The 22402-nt window shown below is 38.5% G+C and overlaps 1 protein-coding gene across 4 annotated transcripts in view; it reads left to right on the top strand.

Moving 5' to 3' along the window:
- The first annotated feature begins 2171 nt into the window (after positions 1-2171).
- Positions 2172-22402, top strand: part of fstl5 (follistatin-like 5) — a 163141-nt gene continuing 142910 nt past the window's right edge. For 3 of the 4 annotated variants that reach the window (XM_027280893.1, XM_019260615.2, XM_027280892.1), the window contains exon 1: positions 2172-2781. In XM_027280893.1, coding sequence (XP_027136694.1) covers positions 2759-2781 — 23 coding nt within the window. In that variant the 5' untranslated portion in view covers positions 2172-2758. The remainder of the gene's footprint in view (positions 2782-22402) is intronic. The other variant, XM_019260614.2, reaches the window with a different exon arrangement.

The following is a 22402-nucleotide window of genomic DNA, read 5'->3' as shown; positions in this document are numbered from 1 at the left end:
AGAAGATGCCCATCAGTGGCCAATACAATGGTGGTAAAAACAGACTTGTCACTGACTTGAGCATTTCTTAAAGAACTGGCATACAACTTATTTTGTGTTTCAGTATGAGGACTGAGTACCTAAAGAAGAGAGAGACTGAAGAGTCATGCATGCACATTTAAAAATAAATTACTGGTTCCAATATATATTTGAAAGCCACCAGGAGTCATTTCAAGATTTTAATATTGTGCCATTGTGTGTGAGGCAGACAGCCAAGTTCAACGAGAGTGGGACACTGATGTGTTTTGGACATCCCTAAGGACCTGGAATTGCTGGATGACACACCTCATAAATTACATCTAAGACTGATGTTAATCACCACTGAAGACAGTAGTGTATCCTTTATGTAGTGGTGGCCTTGATTTCCCATGAGTTCCAATGAAATTATTATTATTATTTCTCTAAATTACCTGCGATGGGTCAGAGTGTTTCCTTATACATATGTGTGTGGATATATCTTCCTATTTATACTATAAAATATCTAAGCGCAATTATATCTATTTTAGTTTATTGTACTACAGTAGTTACATCAGATCTAAGTAGATTTCTTTATAGCCACTATTGTTTGTGTTTATGTTCAAATTTTTCTTATTCAAAATATATATATCATATATATATTATCAAATATATATATATTATATATATATATTATATTTATATATATTATATAGAGGAGAGAGGACGGGAGAGAGAGATAGAGAAGATAGATAGATAGATAGATAGATAGATAGATAGATAGATAGATAGATAGATAGATAGATAGATAGATAGATATAGCACACATCCATGCAGTGTAATTAGCACTGACCTGATACAGTTATTTAAAGGTGCTTTTAAGGTGGGTATGAAAGTCAGTCTGCGCACAGTTACATCAAGTACACTTTCAGTAGTTATAGAAACTCCCTGTAGAGGGACTATATACAACAAGTACATTTTCTCAAGTCAAAATACTGTAATTAAGTACATCCATCCCTTCATCCCTTACTGTTCTCAGGATCAGGAAATCAATACATTTATTTCCATGTTATTCTCCTTTACCTTTAGACTCCATTAATTACAGAGGAAATAATAATAATAGTTATGATAATAATAATCATACAGTTTAAGATCTCTTTGTACAGACTTTATATGACATTTAAAAGGCTGCTGTTGTGGTGACCAGTAATAATAATCAAATATAACACTTGAAGAGGCCAATTTTCATAATGGGTACCTTTGCTAGAAATCTACTTTGCTATAATAATTCTTTACTTTTACTTCAGTAAAAGTTTGATTGCAGATGTTGTTTCTCTGACTTTAGGATCTGAATACTTCATCCACTATTAATGTTTCCTGTCTTATGAATCCGTGTAGGATGAGCATGTGTGTATGAACAATATACACAACAGTGGCTTCACTACCATACAATATCTACTACAATGGTGGACAAAGTACTCAGATCCTTTATTTGAGTAAAAAACATTGTGAATGACTCTGTTTACAAGTAAGTCCTGTATAAAACTAAATATTATCAGCAGTGAAAATTTGAAACAGTAAATGATCATTATATATATATAGTATATATATATATATATATATATATCATATATATATCATTATAGATATATATATATATATATATATATAATATATACATATAATACCATATATACATATATCGTACATATATATATATATCTATGAATCAGTGGTTAGCACACCTCAAGGTTCCTGGCTGGTTCCTGACTGTAACCTGGGGCTGGAGCCTTTCTAGTTTACATGTTCTCCTCGTCGGGTTGGTGGGTTCTCTCCAATACTGAAATACTTGAGTAAATATACTAAGCTCTTTTGACTGCCTACTATTAATACTAATGATAACAATAAAAAATATTGTTTATTATGTATTTATTATTAATATTAGGCAGATTTTACCTGATATGGTGACTAAAAAGGTTTATATGGGAAATAACTGAATAATTATCTGATGATCACCTGGAGGTCATACAGTAACAGTACAGTGGATAAAATGGTGGATACAGCACCTTTTCATTCACCACTCCATCTCCGTGTGTATGTGTGAGTGAGCGAGTGAGCGAGTGAGTGAGCGAGTGAGTGTGGCAGACGTAAAGAAACTCCCTCTCTTTCTCTTTCCTGCCCTCTCAGTGAAGGACAGCTCCTGTAAGCGCACAGGACTGAACCCGCTTCCCGTTCTCAGTCTGCGCGTCTGTCCTCGTTTTGTTGCTTATACTGCCTACTACGGGATATTTGCCATTGGTTCATGCCTTCCTCTCTCCCCCTCCCTGCCTGCGTGATTGTATGTAAATCCGGTCGGGACTGAGCCAGTAGGTGAGGGTTGGGGCTGGTGGCTCCTGCCTCGGTGGCGCACAAGAGACCCGAGAGCGGCCGAGGTAAGATCGCTGCTCCGCCGGAGCTGTCCACTCTGCTGTGGTGCTGAACTCCACAACCCTCTCCTCCTCTTCCTCCTCCTCTATCGGCTCTACTGTACATTGATGGTATTTTGGGAAAGGATTAACAACCTCCCCTTTGGCTGCTTATAGGTGCAAACTTCTCCCGAGGACACCCCTCTCTCTCTCTCTCTCTCTCTCTCTCCACACATCGGAAATTACACTACACCAGCCAGTGGATTTGACCGAAGCTCCAGATTATCGTTGGTAATAGTTTGTTGAGAAGTGTTGCTGCCCTCCGTTCACCACTAATCTCGCTTGGATTATCCTCCTGGATGGTTTACGTCTGGACACACAGGTAAAAAAAATGTGTTTGTTGTGGACTAATTGTTAAAGCCTATCCGAGCAGAGTCCATCCATGAAAAGTCTTCTCGTTCTCTGTCTGACACGCTATCAGCCTGCGAGCTTAACCCTCATCATCGCTGAGGCGCCACAACTCCTGTCTAATGATCCAGCAGGTCACCCTCCTTGACTCAGAAAATATCTCCCGATCTGCTGCCTTCAGCTTTCAATTTACTTGTCGCTACGACCCAGAGGCTCAAATCAACTGATATCAGGATATCTGAACTTGGGATTATAGTTTATGTTATTCTGTCAGGCTCACACTGAGGCGCAAACACTCCCCATTGTCACACAATCAATGTTTTTTTTGAAGCGAATGGTAACGTTGCCCAGAGCTTTTAATTTATCCTCGTAGTACTTAGTGTGTTATTTTTTTTCCTTGGCACGCTAATCCTTGAGTGACACCGTTAGCAGCAGAGGGATTATACTTTTGTTTATCATCCTCAGCTTTGCGCCTGACTCATTTGGCACTACATTACAGGCTCTTGCGCCGGCAATGGTCATTAATTGTGTTGTTTGATGGTTTTGCGAATGAAATTTGGGGTCGTGCTTTGTTTAGTTTTTTTTTTTTTTTTTATTCCCGGGATGGTGCAGCAGATGGAGTTAGAGCTAACCTGAATCCAGATTAAGTTCTGCCATCGATACGACTCAGATTTACAGGCTGAAATCCTTTGAGGAGGTCTCTGCAGTAGGATAGCAGCCTCAGCTTTAGATCTGGGAACGTATTGTCTATATAGGACATTAAATACAACAAAGATGGATACATTTGAATAGTTATGATGCTGTAAAACCCAACTATGAATTCCAAAAACATCATACTATCTGTTATTGTTGTATTTAAATACATTTACACACACATTTGAGGTACTGTGCTTTTTGTAGTATTTCTATTTCGTGCATTTTCAGTGGGCATTACTCTGCACCGAGTACTTTTCTTTGTTAATACTTTTAAACATATCTACCAGTAACAGAGTAATTTGCAGTGTGGCATTGTGTGTACTTTTACTCAAGTATCACATGACTGTAAATTCATTGTGGTGACTTTTAATGTTGAAAAGAAACACTTCCTTTATGACTAGTATTTGTGTTTTACTAACCCTGGATCCTGACTATCCATGTGTTTGCTGATCCACTAGCAGTCTGTAAATTGTATTTCCTGCAAAAAAAAATCGACATACTTTGTGATTCAGGAAGCACATGCACACACACACACACACTAACGACCCTAAGCTCATTTCTTTAATTACAGCTATAATTTAAATTCTTGTAGAGGAAGTGTGAATGCTACAGAAACTGTGCTGTTTGAATGTTCAGCCATCTGTAGGCATTTACAATCCAACTTCAGTTGCTTCATTCCCACAATGCATTCACTTTATGTGTGAAAGCTCTTTGAAATCACAAGATATAATCTATTTCCAGTGGCGCATTAGATGAATGAGTGGATCTGTTTTTTAAGGCTCCATTCATTAATTGAATCACCACTTGAATATGAACCAGCGACCAACTAATATATTCAATCATTTATGACAAGCTATATATATATATATATATATATATATATATATTGGAGAATATAGTGGGGATACTTGATAAGCATGCTAGTCTTAGTAAATAACACTCAGCTGGAAACTGAGATGATACACAGCTCATTTTTAGGATGACCTTGTAGGCTTTCTCCACTGAAATGATACTGATACTTAGTTGTGTTCAAATCCACTAGGAAACCACAAGCCAAACAACAGTGTTCAGAATATTCTCGCCGGGGAAACAATTTGCTTCACCACACCAAAACCAGAAAAAGTCTTTTCATTCCTTTTTTTCCCCTCCCAAAGCTTAGATCCAATTTAACCATTTAACAATAGTTAGGAAATGGTGCCAACTGAGCAGGTACTGGTGTTAATGGAGCTGCTCTGCTTTTCATTACAATGACTTGACAATGACAATGACTCTTCAAGCACTGCAGGGAAGGCAAAGGCTTTTGAGTCAATAATGCTTTTTACTTGAAAGAAAGGGGGGAGAAATGCAAGGAAACTGATCAAAGCATTTCAGATATGAGAGGAAAGGCACTCTGTGTGAAGGTGTGGGCTCCCAGTAATGGTAGATGATACAGTAGGGGGCAGATTTGGATGATATAGGAATAAAGCTGTGCCGGGGAGGAAAATTGCACTAGCACTGAAAATGGCACTATTTTAGGGTCTTCTCAAAGGACTCAGGTGTTGTCTTGCAGCAGGTTAAAAAATCTTTAACAATCACATGGTGAGATGTCTTTTTTGGGGCTGTTTTAGAGAGCAAACTGGTTTTAAGAAGTCTATTTTTCTCACTGTGTTTTTGTACAAATGTCAAATGCATCAGGTATGAAAGGATTCTCCATTACATCGCTAATATTTTGATCTTGCACAAGTGCTATAATGGCTACTGTGCTCTCTATTTTACCAACTTTAACAACCACCATCCCTGTTTCCTTTGGGACCCTTGAGGATCAATGAAATCTATATTTTTAGGTGTCTTCCCAACATGTGTTATCATAGTGCTACTTAGCTAAAGTGTGAACAAAAGGTAATGGAACAGGGAGCTACATTGTGCTAGTATATTAGACAGTATCATTGCATTTGTCATTAGAGTTTCCTTTAGACTGTTTCCTTTACAAACTCTGCCACATACGCAAAACATACAATATTATGCTGTTGGACATTTTCAAAGCTACACAAACAAAAAAACAAAACAAACTTTTATCACTTGATATCCTGTCACACAATTTTCCTCCACCTCAATATATTTGGTGTGAATAGACAATTTAAATTGTCTATTTCTTCAGTAGTTCCAATAAAAAAGTGTTAAGAGTGAGTTCTGTAGATATTCCAGGTGATTTTAAATGCTTTAAGAATTACAAATTTCATTCACGTCTATTGTATTCCAGGGTTGGTAGATATTTTAGACATCTTAAAACCAGAGTTATCAGCATGTTCAAATATCCCTGGAGCTGAGGATCAAAATATATTCTTTTGTAATTTGGGTGAACCCAACCTTTAAAGGAATAGTCAAACCTTTGGGGAAATATGCTCATTCATTTTTTTTTTTCTCTGTGAGTTAGATGAGAAGATCAATATTGCTCTCATGTTTGTGCCCAGAGCCGCAAGGGGTTCAGCCAAGGTTAGCATAAAGACAGGAAGCAGGGGAAACAACTAGCCTGGCTCTGTCCAAAGTTCAAAAGCCAGTACCTCTAAAGCACACTAAATATCATGTTGTTTTGCATTCATTTAATCTGTACACAGACAAAAATTGAAGAATTTGTGGTTTAAGAGGAAGGTTTTTAACGTAACAAGCAACATTTTGTCTGTGCAGCATCTCCACTGTTTCATTGGCAAACTTAAAGAAGTCATCACACCCAGCTGTTGTTCACCTGTTGTTAACTATTAAAGCAAGTTTAATTTTTACATCTGTAAAGTAATGACTTGAATCCATTAATGACCGATTTCTACATTTAGTACGATAAATAAAAGCTGCACAGTATTTTGGCTGTTTATGGCTGGAAGCACAAAATTTGCTGTGGAAACTCTGAAAACATGTGGCCACACAGGGCAAAATTATCATTTTTTAATTTCACACATTTTCATGCCTAAATGCGTTTAAAATGCCAAATGTTAAATCTGACATGTTAAATATCAGATTTACACTATATCAAAGCACATGTTACTGAAACTACAGTTGTTTTGGATCTGGTGGTACCATAGTATGTGATAATACTCCTTATACTTTTAGAAATACAGTCATATCTTTATCATATGGAGTCGTTAATCACAAGGGGATACTCATCTTATCCCAAAGGAATACTAGCTAAAATGCACAATGGATTTGTGCTTAGCTCAGCTCGTCTTCTCAGCAGCAAAGTGAATACTGCAGGTGTATTTACCCGAATTCTGAAATGATTCCTTTAATAGTCCAATCAATCCTTAGTTTGACTTCTGTCTTCACTGACTCTATATTTATTTATTAAGCAATGTCTGCTTTCACATTCACAGTTACACACATTAACACATGGGAGTTGCCCATTACACTCCACTGGAGCAATATGGAGAATAAAGCACTTTTATAATGGGCCCATCAGTACTTCTTGTGTGGTGTTTACTTCTTGAATCCTCCCTAAGCAGTGGACCAGCGACTCGTTCCTTCTGTGGCCATCAGACAATACAGGGGCCACATTTCACAGGACAACAGATCAAATCACATTTAACATTTGTGCATGTTAATGAATTTAAGCAATTAGCTGGTGAAAATTTTCATTTCTTCTCATGAGAATCTAAATTTCTAATAGCTTCAATAACATTATACACCAATAGGTTTCATGTTTCATCTCTCAATAGCTCAGCCCCAACCCACCTCAACTATAGCACATCTAACATTGTTTTCCCCTTCTCCATCCCTCCTCTTCCCAGTCAGAGCAAAGCTGTAACCACTGCCAACTCCCATCTGTGTCTGTCTTTGTTGTTCTCCTCTTCAATATGTGAAATCTTTATTGTTCAGTAGACCCACACACACTGAGATATTCTGTCCTGCTGCCACGTTTAGGAGACACTACTACTTGACATTCTTATGTCTCCTGGCAAGGATGGAGGGTTGGTTTTGTTTGATGATGTGAAAACCTGTTTTTCCATCTATTGTGCGCATTGCATTTCTCTTTTCACCGAGTCCACCATTGTGCCGCTCCTTTTTTTTTTTTTTTCCCTCAGCAGTTACAGATAAGAAGTGTTATAATGTAATCTATTATTAGCACATGCTTTACTTGGTGTAATGATCTATGAGAATGTCTACTCTGTGTGCAGTGGAGTGAAACATTTCCACTGGATCATGTTTCTTTTTACTTTGCTTGGAGGATCAAACTATGGAAACAGACTGAGCCTCCGTCTCCTGACTTTTCAAACAGCTCTAAATTTCTGAAGCATGACCTCCTTCACTCCACGTCTTGATTGAATTCCAAGTCTGTTTGATTGTTAAATTGTTATTGTCATAACCCATTTCGAACAGTACAGCAGAACAAGGCTGTTGAGGCTACTTTTAAAGTTGAGCCTGGGGGAAATATTGAGACATTTCTTTCTCTGTCTCAGTGCTCTTTGGCAGATGATCAGACCATAATAGAAGTAGCACAAACCTTAAGGGTGAGGGTCAACAGGCTGTAGGTCTATGCGCTCATCCTGTCAGTGTTCTACAAGCAGACTGATGGCAAGTGTGGCTTGAGGCTTTGTAAAATATGTTTCAGTGTGTGGGTTTGTTGGTGGCATTGGCCAAGGCTCGATAGGACACGTCTGTGTCTGTGTCTGAGATAATAATTCTGTTGTTTGCTGTGTGTTGGAAGTGTATGACACTTGGGGAAGGCGAGTGCTGGGGTGGTCTGACCATGCGTTGCATTTTAATGGCATCACAAGTCGCAGTACTCTGTTCACTACCGCTGTGGCCAAGTGTGACGGCATTGTTCCAGGCACAGAGCAGTAGATCAGATCAGTCTGATTATGTACTGATTGTTAACAATGGGAGAGCCAATGCGCCTCTGCCAGCCTTTTTCCTGCAGTTGTAGCGACAGCGTGTACCACACGACATTTGAAATGGTCTATAAATTAAATGGCTATAAAAAAAAAAAGTCAAGGTCTTTCCTGCCGCTGCCTCATATGTGGAGCCTTCTGCGATCATAAATGATTGTAATGTGGATCATATAATGCCAAAGTCCCCACTGTCAAATCTTTGTCATATGGAACTTATGGTTTGACCCTGGAGTCACTGCACAAAAAGATCCCAAGAAACCTCTCCTGTGCATAGGAACTGTTGGATATATTTTTTATAATGTTGTGATACTACAGTAACTTTTGATGGTTAGTAATTGTGGCTTCTCGATGGGTTCAAGGGTACAATTGGAGTTGATGGTGCACAGTAGGCTGTTTATAATTCTCAGATGTCGTGCCAAGCTAGACAGATCTTGTGCATGACAAAAGATATATTAGAATCACTTCATTTTCTCACTGGGTGGTAATTCAGAGCTGTGATGAATAATGGGCTCACTCTCTCAGGATGAATTTGTTCAAATTATCATACAGTACAAAGTGGCAGCCGGGCACTGGTCTCAGTATGCTATCTGGTATTTCTTAAAGGACTGCTCGGGTGCATCAAAGGCAAATTATATACTCTGAGAAAATGTTAGCAGTCATTAGAAGCCAAAAACGCAGTCTCATAATTTCCCTGAAAGTTTACTTTTATTCACTCTAATTAGTTCTTATTAATTTAAAGCTCTTCATTTGAAAATTATGTAAATATATACTTAATGACAAAGTAGGAAAAAACCTACAAGCCAGTGTGGGGCTGCTGTACTGGTACCTGCATAATTGATGAGTCACCTTTGCATATCATGTCAGTCAAATAATTCACATTTCCAAACCCCTGTATAAGAATATAAAAGAGTACCGGTATTTATTTGTACATGTATCTTCTTGTCCTTTCCACAATAGTCAACAATCTGAACACACTTCCATCAATTAGTAACATGCATGCAAACAAGCAAACAAACTGCTCAGTAGCACATTACTGTGTGCTTCTTCCAGGCTTGTATCACATCTGCCCTGAGATTACCACTTCACCCATTTGTACTTTCTCCACACTCCATATACAACATACTGTGCAAAAAGGGAATTTCAAGTGAGCGCAGGCATTTCACACACACACACAAACATACTGATGAACACAATACAAGAAGGCTCCAACAACCCAAATGCGATGCAATAACAAAAGTTATTGTACCGTGAAAATTAACAAAGAAATCTCAATAAAAAGTCCATTTAGTAGCTGTAGCTGCCAAGCTGTCATAGAATTGTAGGTGCTGAATTTTCCATTTTGGCACTTTAAAAGCTTCATTGTGTCAGATTTATGGAGCTCTGTTCACATAATATGGCAGACATGTAATGTAATATGGATAACTATGTATTTATTAGTGTAAAATCAACTGGACATAATTTTTTTTTTTTTTTTTTTTTTTTGTAATCTTAGAAAGAGCCTGTTATGCGTACACAGTCAGCGGGTCCTAAAGCAGCCCAGAATGGACTAACTAAACACTGACTACAGGCTGCAATCAGCAACTACACCGCCAGATGACACTAAATTCTACACACTGATCCTTTTGGGAATATGATTATTTGCTTTCCTATAAAATATTTATAACTATATAAAGCCAGTATTAGTAGCAGGGACACACAACCTGAGTTTGTTGCTGTTGTTTGACTAAACATGCCAGGGCAAATAGGCATTTGCTCTTTGTTTTTAAAGTTCACTCCTGACCATATCAATGTCAAAATTTTTGTCAGAGTTCAGTAAATTTCTTAAATAATTTTGCACAGTTGATGTATCATAAGCACATCTGATTTTCTTAACTTAAACATGCCATTTTCCTCTATATATTTTTATATATTTATGTCTTAAAATAGGCAAAAAGGCAAAAAAGAACTGTTTAGTTGAAAAAGAAAAAATGTGAAAACGTGAAACTGACAATGACACATCCTATTTATGAATTCAGTAACTAGCATCTAACATCTGAGTCCCTGCATGATCCCTAAGCCGGTCTTAGTGATCACTGAAAGCCCACAGTTCATAACACAAAACATCTATAGTCCTGCTGAGAACAAAGCAGGCTTCTGAGTTAGAAACACATCAGAGACTCATTAACGTTCCGGTGATTGACCAGCTGAACTCTGGTTACCCTCACGACTTTCTTAGTGTTTTTCACAGCTGTGAATCCCTTCGTTTCTTCTCAATGTGCACCGGTCTTGCACAGTTGACATCACAGTGATTCAAACAGAAATCCTTTCACATCTCATATACAGTATAAGAGTCATGCAAGACTCAAATGAGATGCCGTTGTTCTCAAGAAGGGAAACACCTGCCTGCTTTTGGATACTGTTGTTGAATTCTGGTGAGGCACCTACTGTCTGAGTGTGAGGATCATTGAAATTCAGCATTTGATTTCAAAAGTTGTCTGCCTAGATTTGGACTGCCTGCCAGGATTTATAGCAGATTAACTTTGAAAGTGATTTAGCTCTCGGCTTCTACAGTTGCTACTAGGGCAGAAAAATAACTTTTTCTCATCCACTATTGCAATTATTACTAGCTCACTTATCCCCACATTCACTAAATATTTCAAACATGCAAAATATGATCTGTTTGCGTGACCTTAACAGTGGCAGCGGAGTATATCAAAACTTAATTAAAGAGGTCTGGGTGTAAAAAGAAATGATGACAGTCATGTAGGCATAAAGGAGACACAGCATTACACAGTAGAATAAACACACACATATCACACTGTGTATTATAAAGTGTAACCATGGTGTGCATGGATTTAGTGAGGAGACGCAATATGCCAGCATAAGTTCAAAGCTCAGTGTAATCACATTTTATGCGTTTGGATAGATATCTGAATGAAACAGATAACAGCCTCATAAAAAGGATGGGGGATAATGAATTATGTCATCACAACAATGCAGCCAACGAATTTACACAAAGGCCTATCTCCTTCTTTATCGGTTATCTGGTGGCAGGGGGATGCACTGCTGTTATCCGCTTGGCATTAGGAGACGTGCGTCCTGTCTAATGAGTCGACAATATCGGAGCGGTGGTATCCCAAAGGGTTCAGAGGCAGGATTGTTAGATGGCAAGTTACTTCTTTGAAGCCCAGTGAAAGTCAGGGTGTATAAATCAAAAAGAAGTCTGAAATAATTATGTAGTGTGATTCATAAATGTAGAGACTGAGATGTGATTGATTTGTTTTCAGCCAGTTTTTCTGAAGTTCTTTTAACATTAAAGAACCAAAGTAGTCTTATTTTATGTTTCCATTTTCATTACTGCTTATCCTTATCAGCAGGGGCTAAAGCTGATCCCAGCTGACATTGGTACACTCTGGACAGGTTGCAAGTTCATCAAAGGGCCAACACAAACAACCATTCACTCCAAAAAGAACCCACAGGAGAGCATGCAAACTCCCACAGCAAGGGTCACACATAAAGGCCCCAGCTGGGGTTCGAACCTTCTTGGGAGGCAACAATGCTAATCACTGCACTACTGTTCAACCCATCTTTTCGCCAATTAACTACATGTCATATAGTATGAAAGTTAATATGCACATCCATTCCTTCGACAAAGTGATACAAGATGACACATTTTGTATCACAGTATAAAACCACTGAGCTATCAAAACCTATAAACTATAAACCTATGAACTGTTGAATAGCATCTAAAAGTTAAATACAGTATAGGTATACATATTGCTGACAGTCAAAACACTTTTTTTGGCAAAGTTAAGTTGACCCTTGTAAAATAAGAAGGACATGATCCCTCACTGGCTTCCCACTAGAAAAAATATCACCAGCTGTAATTGACTGCTGCTTTGTTTAATTTTCACTCTGAATATTTTGAATTTGATCCTCTGTTGATTATCAAGTTTCTGATGTCATTAGTATACTTTTTTTTTTTTTTAAATTCAGACTCGCTGAGTACATTTTTCATCAACACCTCGCTTCACAATTCACAGTCACACCAGAGAGCTGCTCTGAGCCAACGCAGTTTTAATCTACGAGCTACTGAGAAGCCCCACTGGAGCAACAGGGGGTTAGGGCTTATTATTAACTCTCTCATGTTACAGCCTCCCCTCAAACACGTGAACTTGGATGGCTTGTCACAACAATATAACTTTAACTTAACTGCATTAAAGTGCAATATAACCGGAAAAGAAATAAAATGTGCAAAGTATTTTAAATGTAATACATAATTAATCAGTAAAATATATGCCTTATACTGATAGCAATTTTATAAACTATGGGTCTAACATTAAACACGCCAGATTGGACCAACCAATATCTCCAGAAATTTCAGGAGTATTCTCAGTTCATCAACAACAGGCCTTGTGATGTGACTGATTGAATCCTTTAACTCCCGGTTGTTTGTTTGACACTGTTTAGTGACCCGCAGGAGAGTGTGGCTGTAGTGGACAACTTCCAGATGGCTTAGTGCGTAAAAGTGAGCAGATAGGGAGTTCACTGGGTACACTCACAATAGATCACTCCCTGGAGAGATAAAGATGAAAACAAAGATCTCCAATATGGTTAACAAGCATATGGTCAAAAGCTGGCTGGCTATACAACTGTTATTTTAGGTTTTTGTTGTTTTATAACATTGGGAGGGCAAGCATTCTGAACTGCATGTATCCGACCACCTCGCAACACCAGCTGACAAAGTAATGTGCAAAAGGCAAACCAGACAATTAACCAGCCAGATCAGCCCCAGGAGCCTGGATGAATTAGCTGACATCATCCATCCAACAGATTTTGCCACGTTAGCTAACAGTAATGTTAGCTTTGACTTTAGACTTGTTGTTGGAAACACTGCTGACAATGTAGCGAAGCAGAGAGAGAAAGGAAATCAGGTGCATGCTCAAATGTCACATCATGTCATCATATCAATTTGAAGAAAGAAAAAAAAAATATATATATATACCTTTAAAGGTTGCATAGCACTGGTGGCAATACATTTGATGTAAAAATAAATCAGATCAAATTACAGAAAGTAATCATAGTTTCCTGGTAAGAGAAAGAAACAGGTTCCTACCAGATTGCTGGTATTGGTTTTAAACTGTCACTGTTGGATCTGGTCTAAGGACAGAGGGTGTCACTCCATGTACAGATTGTAAAGCCCTCCGAGGCAAATGTATTTTGTGACTTTGGGCTATACAAATAAAATCTGATTTGATTTGATTGTTGGAGCACCTCAGTGCATATATTTGCATATGAATGTAGAAAAATGCATTGTCCCAATTGCTTGTACTCCTTACTGCTCCATAATGTCACATAGTTGATATAAGTACATATGTCATGTAATGACGACTGACATGAAATATACACAAATTAAAGCTAATTCATTAAGGTAATTTCATAATTAGCTTAATTAATTAGTTCATTAGCATAACTGTTCATATTTAATATATCAAGGTGATTATGAAAGGACATTAGACAGCTCCAGTGGCTCTTATTTGGACCTGATCCAGAATGTTTGAGAGATGATTATGGCTGTGCCAGGTTTGGGCCTGAGCTTTTCGAGGCCTGTTCAGATTTGGTTCAACTGTTTAGACCCAAATTAAGCTCCACAAAGAAATCTCCTTTTCCGAAAATTGATCCTCCGATGAAAAGTAAGAAAGCACAATCACATTTTTTTAAAAAGGAGCAATTTTCAACTCTTTTCTCAGACCTTAGCCACCATTGCTCATTATGTTGCTGTGAATAGCACAAACCAGGATACAGTTAATAAAGTTGGCATTTTAACCATTTGAATAGTAGGCTGTTGAAAAGGCAGCTTTAGTTTGAGTCAGTAATTTGTCATGAAAACTCTCTTTCTGGCCTATTATTTCTTTTGTTCTTTCTTTCATACTTTCCTTCCTTCTTTCCTTCTTTCTTTCTGAAAGTTAAAAGCAGAGCAAATCAATCAGAAAATTACTGTCTGAACTCTTCAGCTATCATTGACCCAGATGTTTCAATATGAGTGAGAATTGATCAGCCCCCCCCCCACATCACATATGTCAGCATGAACTTGTTGTCTTTCTTGGTCTATGTAGAAAAATGAGCTAAATATGTTGAATGTAAATGCATTTTCCAAATATGGAAATCACAGGAAAATCGAAGGCTGCACACAAAGCAGAATCCATGCTAGCTGTCAGCAGATACAGCTGCCAGCACAGCTGGGCGTCTGCAGAGGAAGTGCTCTCATAGCAAAAAGACGCTGTACATCCTCTCACCACAACATCTGTCACCATGTCATTTTAGATGAATGGCCGGTGATTACACAATGATGGTTTTGTCAGGAGGTGTCTTCAAACCACCTAATTTTGAGGGGATGACAAGACTGTTCATGTTTCCACAGTCTTCAGAGAAAAAGAAATGCAGACGAGATGTGTCATGTCAGAATTTCAAACCAATAAGAGCCCAACATTTTGTTCCGGTTCAGTTAAGTTAAATGTCTAATAAAATACTTTGATTTAAAAAATATTTTAGGCTTTTTGGCTAAATAGTCCTTGAAGCTGAAGTTATTTTGCAACAAAATAAGTACTTCCTCAGCATCTCAACAGTGAGGACGGAAAATTAGATGTGTTAGGTAGACTTTGAACTTACAAGAAAGGCAAGGCTCCCATCTGCAGAGCGAAAATTGTTTTTTCTACTCTTTATTTTTCTGCTTTTGAAACAAATCTGCAAGTTGATTTCATAATTAAAGTTTTAGACCACTTGGAAAGTCAGCTCCAATTTTTATTTACACTTGAAAAAAAAAAAAAAAATTCCCTGAACAGACAAACAGGGTTTGCTTGCTGTCCAAATAAAACCAAAACAAGTTGTAGCAGCTTCTAGACTTGTATTTGACCAGTCAGTGACCTTTAGTACTACAAATTCCACCTGTTAGCTGTAGAATGATGAGAAAATACGATTTGAAACAGTTGCAAAATACAGGAAAATATTTTTACTCTATGTTGCCTAATGATATCACAGAATTGTGATTCAAAGATTCCCTTCATGACAGCTTTCACATTTTGAGTTGCACCTGGTTTATAGTATTTTGTTATATATTTTGTCCCCAGGACAAATATTTGGCACACAGGCAGTAATGTGCTTTGTTTCCAGCTGCTGCAACAGCTTGGAGTAAACAGAAGGACTGTTATCATGTGCAGCAATAGTCGCCATGTCTGAACAGCACAACATACAAAAACTCAACTCCATCAACAAACCATTAAAAAAAGGAGAAAGTTGTGACAGTATTGACCAGAAGGTTTAACAGACAAGCGATCTTGCACAGTGCCAAAAATTCTACAACAAAGATTATGTAGCTCACGAGTTGTTGCCAAAAGACTAAGATGGCAGATCAGCATGTACTTATACTTTAATGCACAGTGATAAAAAGCATTAAAACTGCAAAGTAGCAAAGCAATATTTCATCTCCTTTACCAGCTTACTGAAAAAAGTGACCTTAAAAAAATGTTTTTCTGCACCAATGTTTATTTTTGACCTTGGAAACAACACTCAATGTCCACTTATTCACTTTTTTCTTGATCTCTCAACTAAACCTGACATGGTTGATTTAATCCACAGCTCTTTCTATAAAAAAAGAGAAAGATGTTCTGATTTTAAGCCAACACGGATGAGAAGTTTAAAACGTGCCATGAATGAAATCATTACAGCCACTGAGCTTGCATGCCAACAAATCCATCTCTCTGACAACTGAGCAAACTCCACATCTGCTCTAGAACATTGTGTAAAACAGTTGAAAAACCCGGGAAGGCATACTAATTGAAGTAGTTGGGTTTGTTTTTGTTGTTGCTAGAATATCTATACACTGACTAGTTCTCTGGAGAAAGTTTGATACAATTCAAGCAGGGTAAAAGGGTAGATGAGGGATTGGACCCAAACTCAGACACCGAGAGGCAAAGCTGAAACAGTTCAATGATTTGATAGAAAAATCTTACAAAAAGGCTTACAGGATGGTGAGACAGGCAGAGGTCAAAACCAGAGATGGCAGTCCAAACAAGCAAGCAAACAAATCCAACTGGGAGCAGGCAGAAAATCAAAGTCTAAAAGGCAGGAAAGGTTTAGGAACACAGAACACAGATTTCTTTGCAAAAATCCAAAAACACCAGGAGAACAAAACACAAGGAATAGCTGAGCGCTTGACCATAACAAAGACGAACTGACACTCAGAACAAGGGAACGCAAAGACTAAGCACACGAGTGAGAAACTAATTAGGAACAGGTGAAGGTTATTGGTTGAATAGTCTTTTTTTACTTAGGAAGGCGTGACCCAGAGGTACTTACGTGGCAGCCATGAGCTGAAAAGAGCTGTTCTCCTTCAGCTGAAGATACACTGGACCGTCCTTTACTGAAGCTGCAGCAGCAAAAAAAAAGCAAGCACCATATGGACATTCACAATGAAGCTTTAGAAACCCACCAATTGATTGAAAAAGAGGTAGAGAAGCAAAAAAAAAAAAAGATTGTGTAAGAGAGAGCATGTGTGGATATGGACAGAAGACATGATATAAAGACTATTTTTGATCATGAAGCCTGATGGTACTCTGCAGCTCTGGGTTTTTTTAATGCAGACTGGAGTCTGTACACAGACAGACAGACAGACACTTGTCTCCTCTATGAAACCTGGTCTGTATCCTCAGTGCGCTGCATTATTAAAAAAATTTAATGAAGTGGCCGTGGGCCGTCCAGGCACTGTCTTCATCTCCTGCAGTTCTCATGCGTTAGTTCTGTGTTGTTGACTGTGGAGCTACTTTCACAGACAGTATGTTGGTGTTCAAGTTTGCTGTCTGCTAAGGTCCACAGCATTCTCAAGCTGTTGTAAATTGCTATTAATAATGATATACGCTGCAAGTTATTCTGTCTATTTAAATTAATATATAAAACATGAATATCACACACCATTTAGTGTGACCGTCAATACCTTCTCCTTTAACTGAGGCAGATTTCCAGTGTCCCTGTAGATGCATCATATTAAGTTGCTGTGACTTGTTAAGCATTTTCCTTAAGCTTTTGCCATAACTTACTAATATATATGAGTGGACAGGAGGGTGAGCTTTTCATCTTTCATCAACCTTGCCATGTTTCCTATTGAGGTCAAAAGTGTTTAGGAAAGGACATAGGATGTAATTTATTATGTTTTCATGACTATTTGACTGGAGGAAACACTAAGCATGAAAAAACATAACAAATTCAAGTAATACAGAAACAAATAAAATGATGAAACAAAAAAGACAATATGAAATCTTGATAGATAGATGTTAGATAGATCTTGGTTATACTGTTGATCAGCTGCTAGGTTCATAGGTTCATAGATAGATATTTGTGGTTGAGTTCTTTACTCAGGGGAAATCTCAGCAGTATTTTCTGAAAGATTTCTGCCCCTTTACTTCAAACACACAGTTTGTCTGAGCTTATATGGGCTTCATATAAGCTTACAACCTCACATTCACCATCCAACTTCTTTAACCTCTAGGCAAGTGCTGCTTCTTTTTATGAACCCTCTTTGCCATTTATTAAGTGACTCTGACTGCAAGTCTTGCACAAAGTAATGTTGTATGGTCTGTTTGAGTTGTTGGGAGTACTTTTATTTTTGCTCCTCCAGAACCAGCAGAAAACCATAGTGAAATGCTTTTTCTCGCCCTATGCAAAACATTCTCAGCATATCCTTTTCAAACCTTAAGTATTTCATTTTTATGCACATCATAAATGTGGAGACTACAAAGCCAGCTGAAGTTTTCTCAATTCACCCAAATAATGGCAAACCAGGCGCAGGGTGTGAGGAATTCTTGAAAACGATTTGTATAGGCACCATGCAGGTACATAACATGAATATGATATGAGAAACTCATTTAGCCATGTATGACATTCAAAGCCATCCTTCTGTTCCTTTGTTGTAAGGAACTGCTCCATCTGAGGGACTGGCACAGCATTTTCTGGATTTGTAAGGAAAGAACAAGAACCAAACGGAAGCACTACCCTAGGGGGAAGTGTGTCGCCTGTGGTTTTGGACGTGCTTTGAACTTGAAGGAGTCCTTTATCAGTGTACATTGCTGCTGGGAATGTAAGCGTATGAGAAGTGCCGTGATAACTCTGCCAAATAAGACATGCTGCAGCAGGGTGCTTGGGCAGCAAACACACAGCAGATGCTCCAGTGTTCTCCAGATATCCCAGAGACAAACTGTAGTACTCGAACCAAATTGATCTGTACATAGAAATACCGCTGAGCGTGCTTAAAGATCAGCCCACAGGAGGTCAGGGATGTGTCAGCTGAAGCATATGTGAGAAAAAGAGAGGAGGGAGGTGGGCAGAGCAGTTTATCTGCTGACGTCAAGTTCCCCTCCAGCAACCTCTCTGACAATTTGAATAATTTCAAACAAGCCACTCTGGAAAATCATTGGTTTAAAGAGCAAACAGGGAGCAGAGGTGCATCTGTGGTTTTTGAACAAGCCCCTGTGCCATAACCGAAAACCTATTTCACATCTGCTTCAAAACATGAATAAGGTTAGTCAACTTATCTGGTCTGAAGTTGATATTATTGTTTAGTCTGCAAAATAGAGATTTATACCTTCTGAAAACCAAGTCTCAGTCTGTATCATGTGCAAATTCTACTAAATCAACAATAAATCCTGCAGCTGTCCACTCATTCTATATTATTATGTAATTTCTTAATAAACATTTACAGGAACAAAGTAAAAAACCTTGAGTAAAAAAAACCTCCCTGCTCTAAATTTCAGACTTGTTTAATGACTTGAACGCTTACAAAGACTGCAGCATTAAATGCAGGACAAACAACCCCCATAAAAATGACCTTTCTACGTTGCAGGTAGTTGTACTTAGAGGCGCAGGTTGGATGCACAATTTAATAAGAAATTGAAGAACGCTGAATCATAAAGGAATAAATTTCAGAGGCAAAAGAGGCTCTACATGAACACTTGAAAATTAACTATATCTCCACAACGCTTACAAAATGACATGCATAATATACATAATATATATATATATATATATAGAGGATATATATATATATATATATAATATAATTTTTTACTATTTTCTACATGAATTCATTTTTGTGTTTGTATGCAGCTAGCTAACCTGCGAGAAAGAGCCACAGGTCAGATATGAACCCTGGGCTTCCGCAGCATGGACTGAGCCTTCACACATGGGGCGGCTGCTCTACAAGCTGAGCTAAATGCCGCCCCAGCTAACCTTGGTTATAATGGTATTTATTAAGCGTTGGCTAACGTGAAATTACCTTACCTAGCTGGTCAGCCACTTCCCACAGCAGGTCGAGGCCATTGCATGGATTTTATGAGAAATGCTCTATAGCTAATATAATTCTTTCTTTGTGGACCGTCTCTGTTAAAACCAAGGTTAGCTTGCTTGTGTTGTGTAGATAAAAACTTTTCTTTCTTTTTGGTTTGCAGCAAGGGATCCAGCAGCTACAGTAAACAATCCTACTTCAGACTGGTTTGAACTAAATTAATTCATGCAGAAATACAGAAAAATGAATACATGTAGAAATAGCCTTTTTGTTACCAAATATATTTCATATTCATTTATGTATTTAACTATATTTGTTTATACCTTTGAACGTACCAGTAATAGACCTTTTAAACAGCAGCCATTTTGACATGAAATAGCCAACAAAGGTCAACAGGGGTGTTTCTGATGATACTAATTAACGTTCCATTTATTGCAGCAGAGCCTTTCCAGTGAGGCAGCATGCACCACAGCAGCAGACCTGAAGTCTAAGGCCCTGTTTACACGTACACGGGTATTTTTAAAAACGGAGACATTTCTCTTCGTTTGGACCTATCTTTTACACGCAAACGGTGAATTTGCCTCTGAAAACGAATCTTTCTAAAAACTCCGGCTAGAGTGGAGATTCTGAAAACTACGGTTTTGCGTTTGCATGTAAATTGAGATAAACGGAGTTTTAGGCAGCTGCTGCGCCAAAAGTGCGACCAATGTTTACCTTTTGCTATGACGATGATCATGGAAGCAGCCGCCCATAGGCTTGGCGTAGTCATGATGCCGCTCCATGCCGTAGTTATGCGGGTTGATGTAGTATGTAGACGAAAACTTTTTTGAAAACGATGCTATGTGCACGATGTTATTTTGGAAAACGGAGGGAGGGAAATATTAGTTTCTCAACATACCCGGCTATGTGTAAACGTAGCCTAAAATACACTGCATGCGGAACGGCTCCGCCACGGCGACAGAGCCGATACGTTTCAATGTTAGTCAATGTATCAGCTCACACAGTCTCCGTCCCTGCTGCGTCACGGCTCCGGAACGATTACGGTGATCAGCAGCCCTCCGCAACACATACGTAGAGCTTCTATTTTTCACGGACGCCGGAGCACGCCGCATAAATTCAGCACAGAGCAGACTGTGCCTGGAAGGAAATCGGCTACAAAATACAAAATAAAACCCTGGTTGATTTTCAAAATAAAATACTCCGTGTTCACCACGGATTAAGTTTCATGACAAGAACACGTCATAATGGGCGGGGCCGACCTGAAGTCAACAGGTGAGGGGTTTTCAGGCGTAATCATTTATGACACCTCACATCCTTTTTATAAGGACACCAGAAAAAAGATGCGGCGTGGAATGCCATTGTAGGAGAAAGAGACTACACGCAATATCGCGTATCGATTATGCGTGAATTCACGAGATCTCGTGTGTTCTTGTGACGCTCAGTAGCCGGTGGAGACGCACCGGAGGGCATCACAAACGGATTATGCGTGAGCCGTTCCGCATGCAGTGTATTTTAGGGGTCACTCTGTTTGACCCGAATGGAACGGGACCTTAATTACTATTATTGGAAACACCTGTGTTGACCCAACAATTTCATGTGAAAGTAGCTGCTGTGAAAAAGTTTCATTGCCGCTGCCTATACATAGTTAGCCTCTGGCCACCAGTGGCAGCACCGAGCCCAGTACTGCTGCTCAGCTGCACCACCATCACGGCTTTCCTCCGTTCATGTTGAGTTGAATTACCTGTGCCTGCTGTGTGTTTGGCACTTTACACACTGCAGACATCAACTGGAATTCTTCTAAAAGCTTCTTCAGATGTCCACCTGTCTTCCTATGGCTTTTTATTTTTATCATTTTACCCCAAAACCAACTTTACTATCATTGAATGACATAAAATGGATCACTTGTCCTGCGACACTGGTTTAACATCTAGTTAGGTGAGTTCACAGGTACATATAACTTCACAAGGTGTACGCTAATGTAGCAGGATCAAATATGTGGTGATAGCCTTTGGTCTATAAAGATGACATTGTCTTCCACAACCTGCACATTCATAACTTTAACTCTAACTCTGTTTAAGTTTATCACGGGTAATTAGTGGAGGAAAACTAAATACATTTACTTAAAAACAATCTTGGGGTACATTCCTCTCTGTTACTTTTTACTTCAGCTCCACTACAGATCAGAGTGAAATATTGTAATACTTTTTACTTTATTACATTATTTGATAACTTTAGTTACTAGTTACTTTAAAGGTAATATTAGGTCAATACTTTATTGAGAATCACAAGCTACTAGGGCTGCAACAATGCTTATTTTTATTTTCTATTCATCTGTCGACCAATGAATTGAATTTAGTTTGGTCCATAAAATGTCATAAAATGCTGATGAATGTTAAATTACCGTTTTCCCAAAGCCCAGGGTGAAGCCGTCAGGTGTCTTGTTTTGTCCGCATTGCGAAAACATTAAGCTTACTATTATAGAGACCAAAGAAATTAAACATGTATTCACATTTAGGAAGCTGAAATCGGAATGTGGACATTTTTCTTCCTTAAAACTTTCTGATATCAGTTTTAATACAGCCAATAACTGCTGCATGGTGTTGAGAGTTGTCTGTGTGACATTTGGGCCAGAGTAGGAAATTGCACTTTGTTAACCCCCATGCACTGCAGTGGTTTGTCTTCCTGAGAAGTTGTGGCCTTTCCATGGTGTGTCTCTAAAAGAATGGCAGCAC

Source organism: Larimichthys crocea, chromosome VII (genome assembly GCF_000972845.2).
Source record: "Larimichthys crocea isolate SSNF chromosome VII, L_crocea_2.0, whole genome shotgun sequence".
NCBI classification, from domain to species: domain Eukaryota; kingdom Metazoa; phylum Chordata; class Actinopteri; family Sciaenidae; genus Larimichthys; species Larimichthys crocea.
The sequence above is the reverse complement of the archived record's forward strand: the minus strand, read 5'-3'. Positions and strand labels throughout refer to the sequence as shown.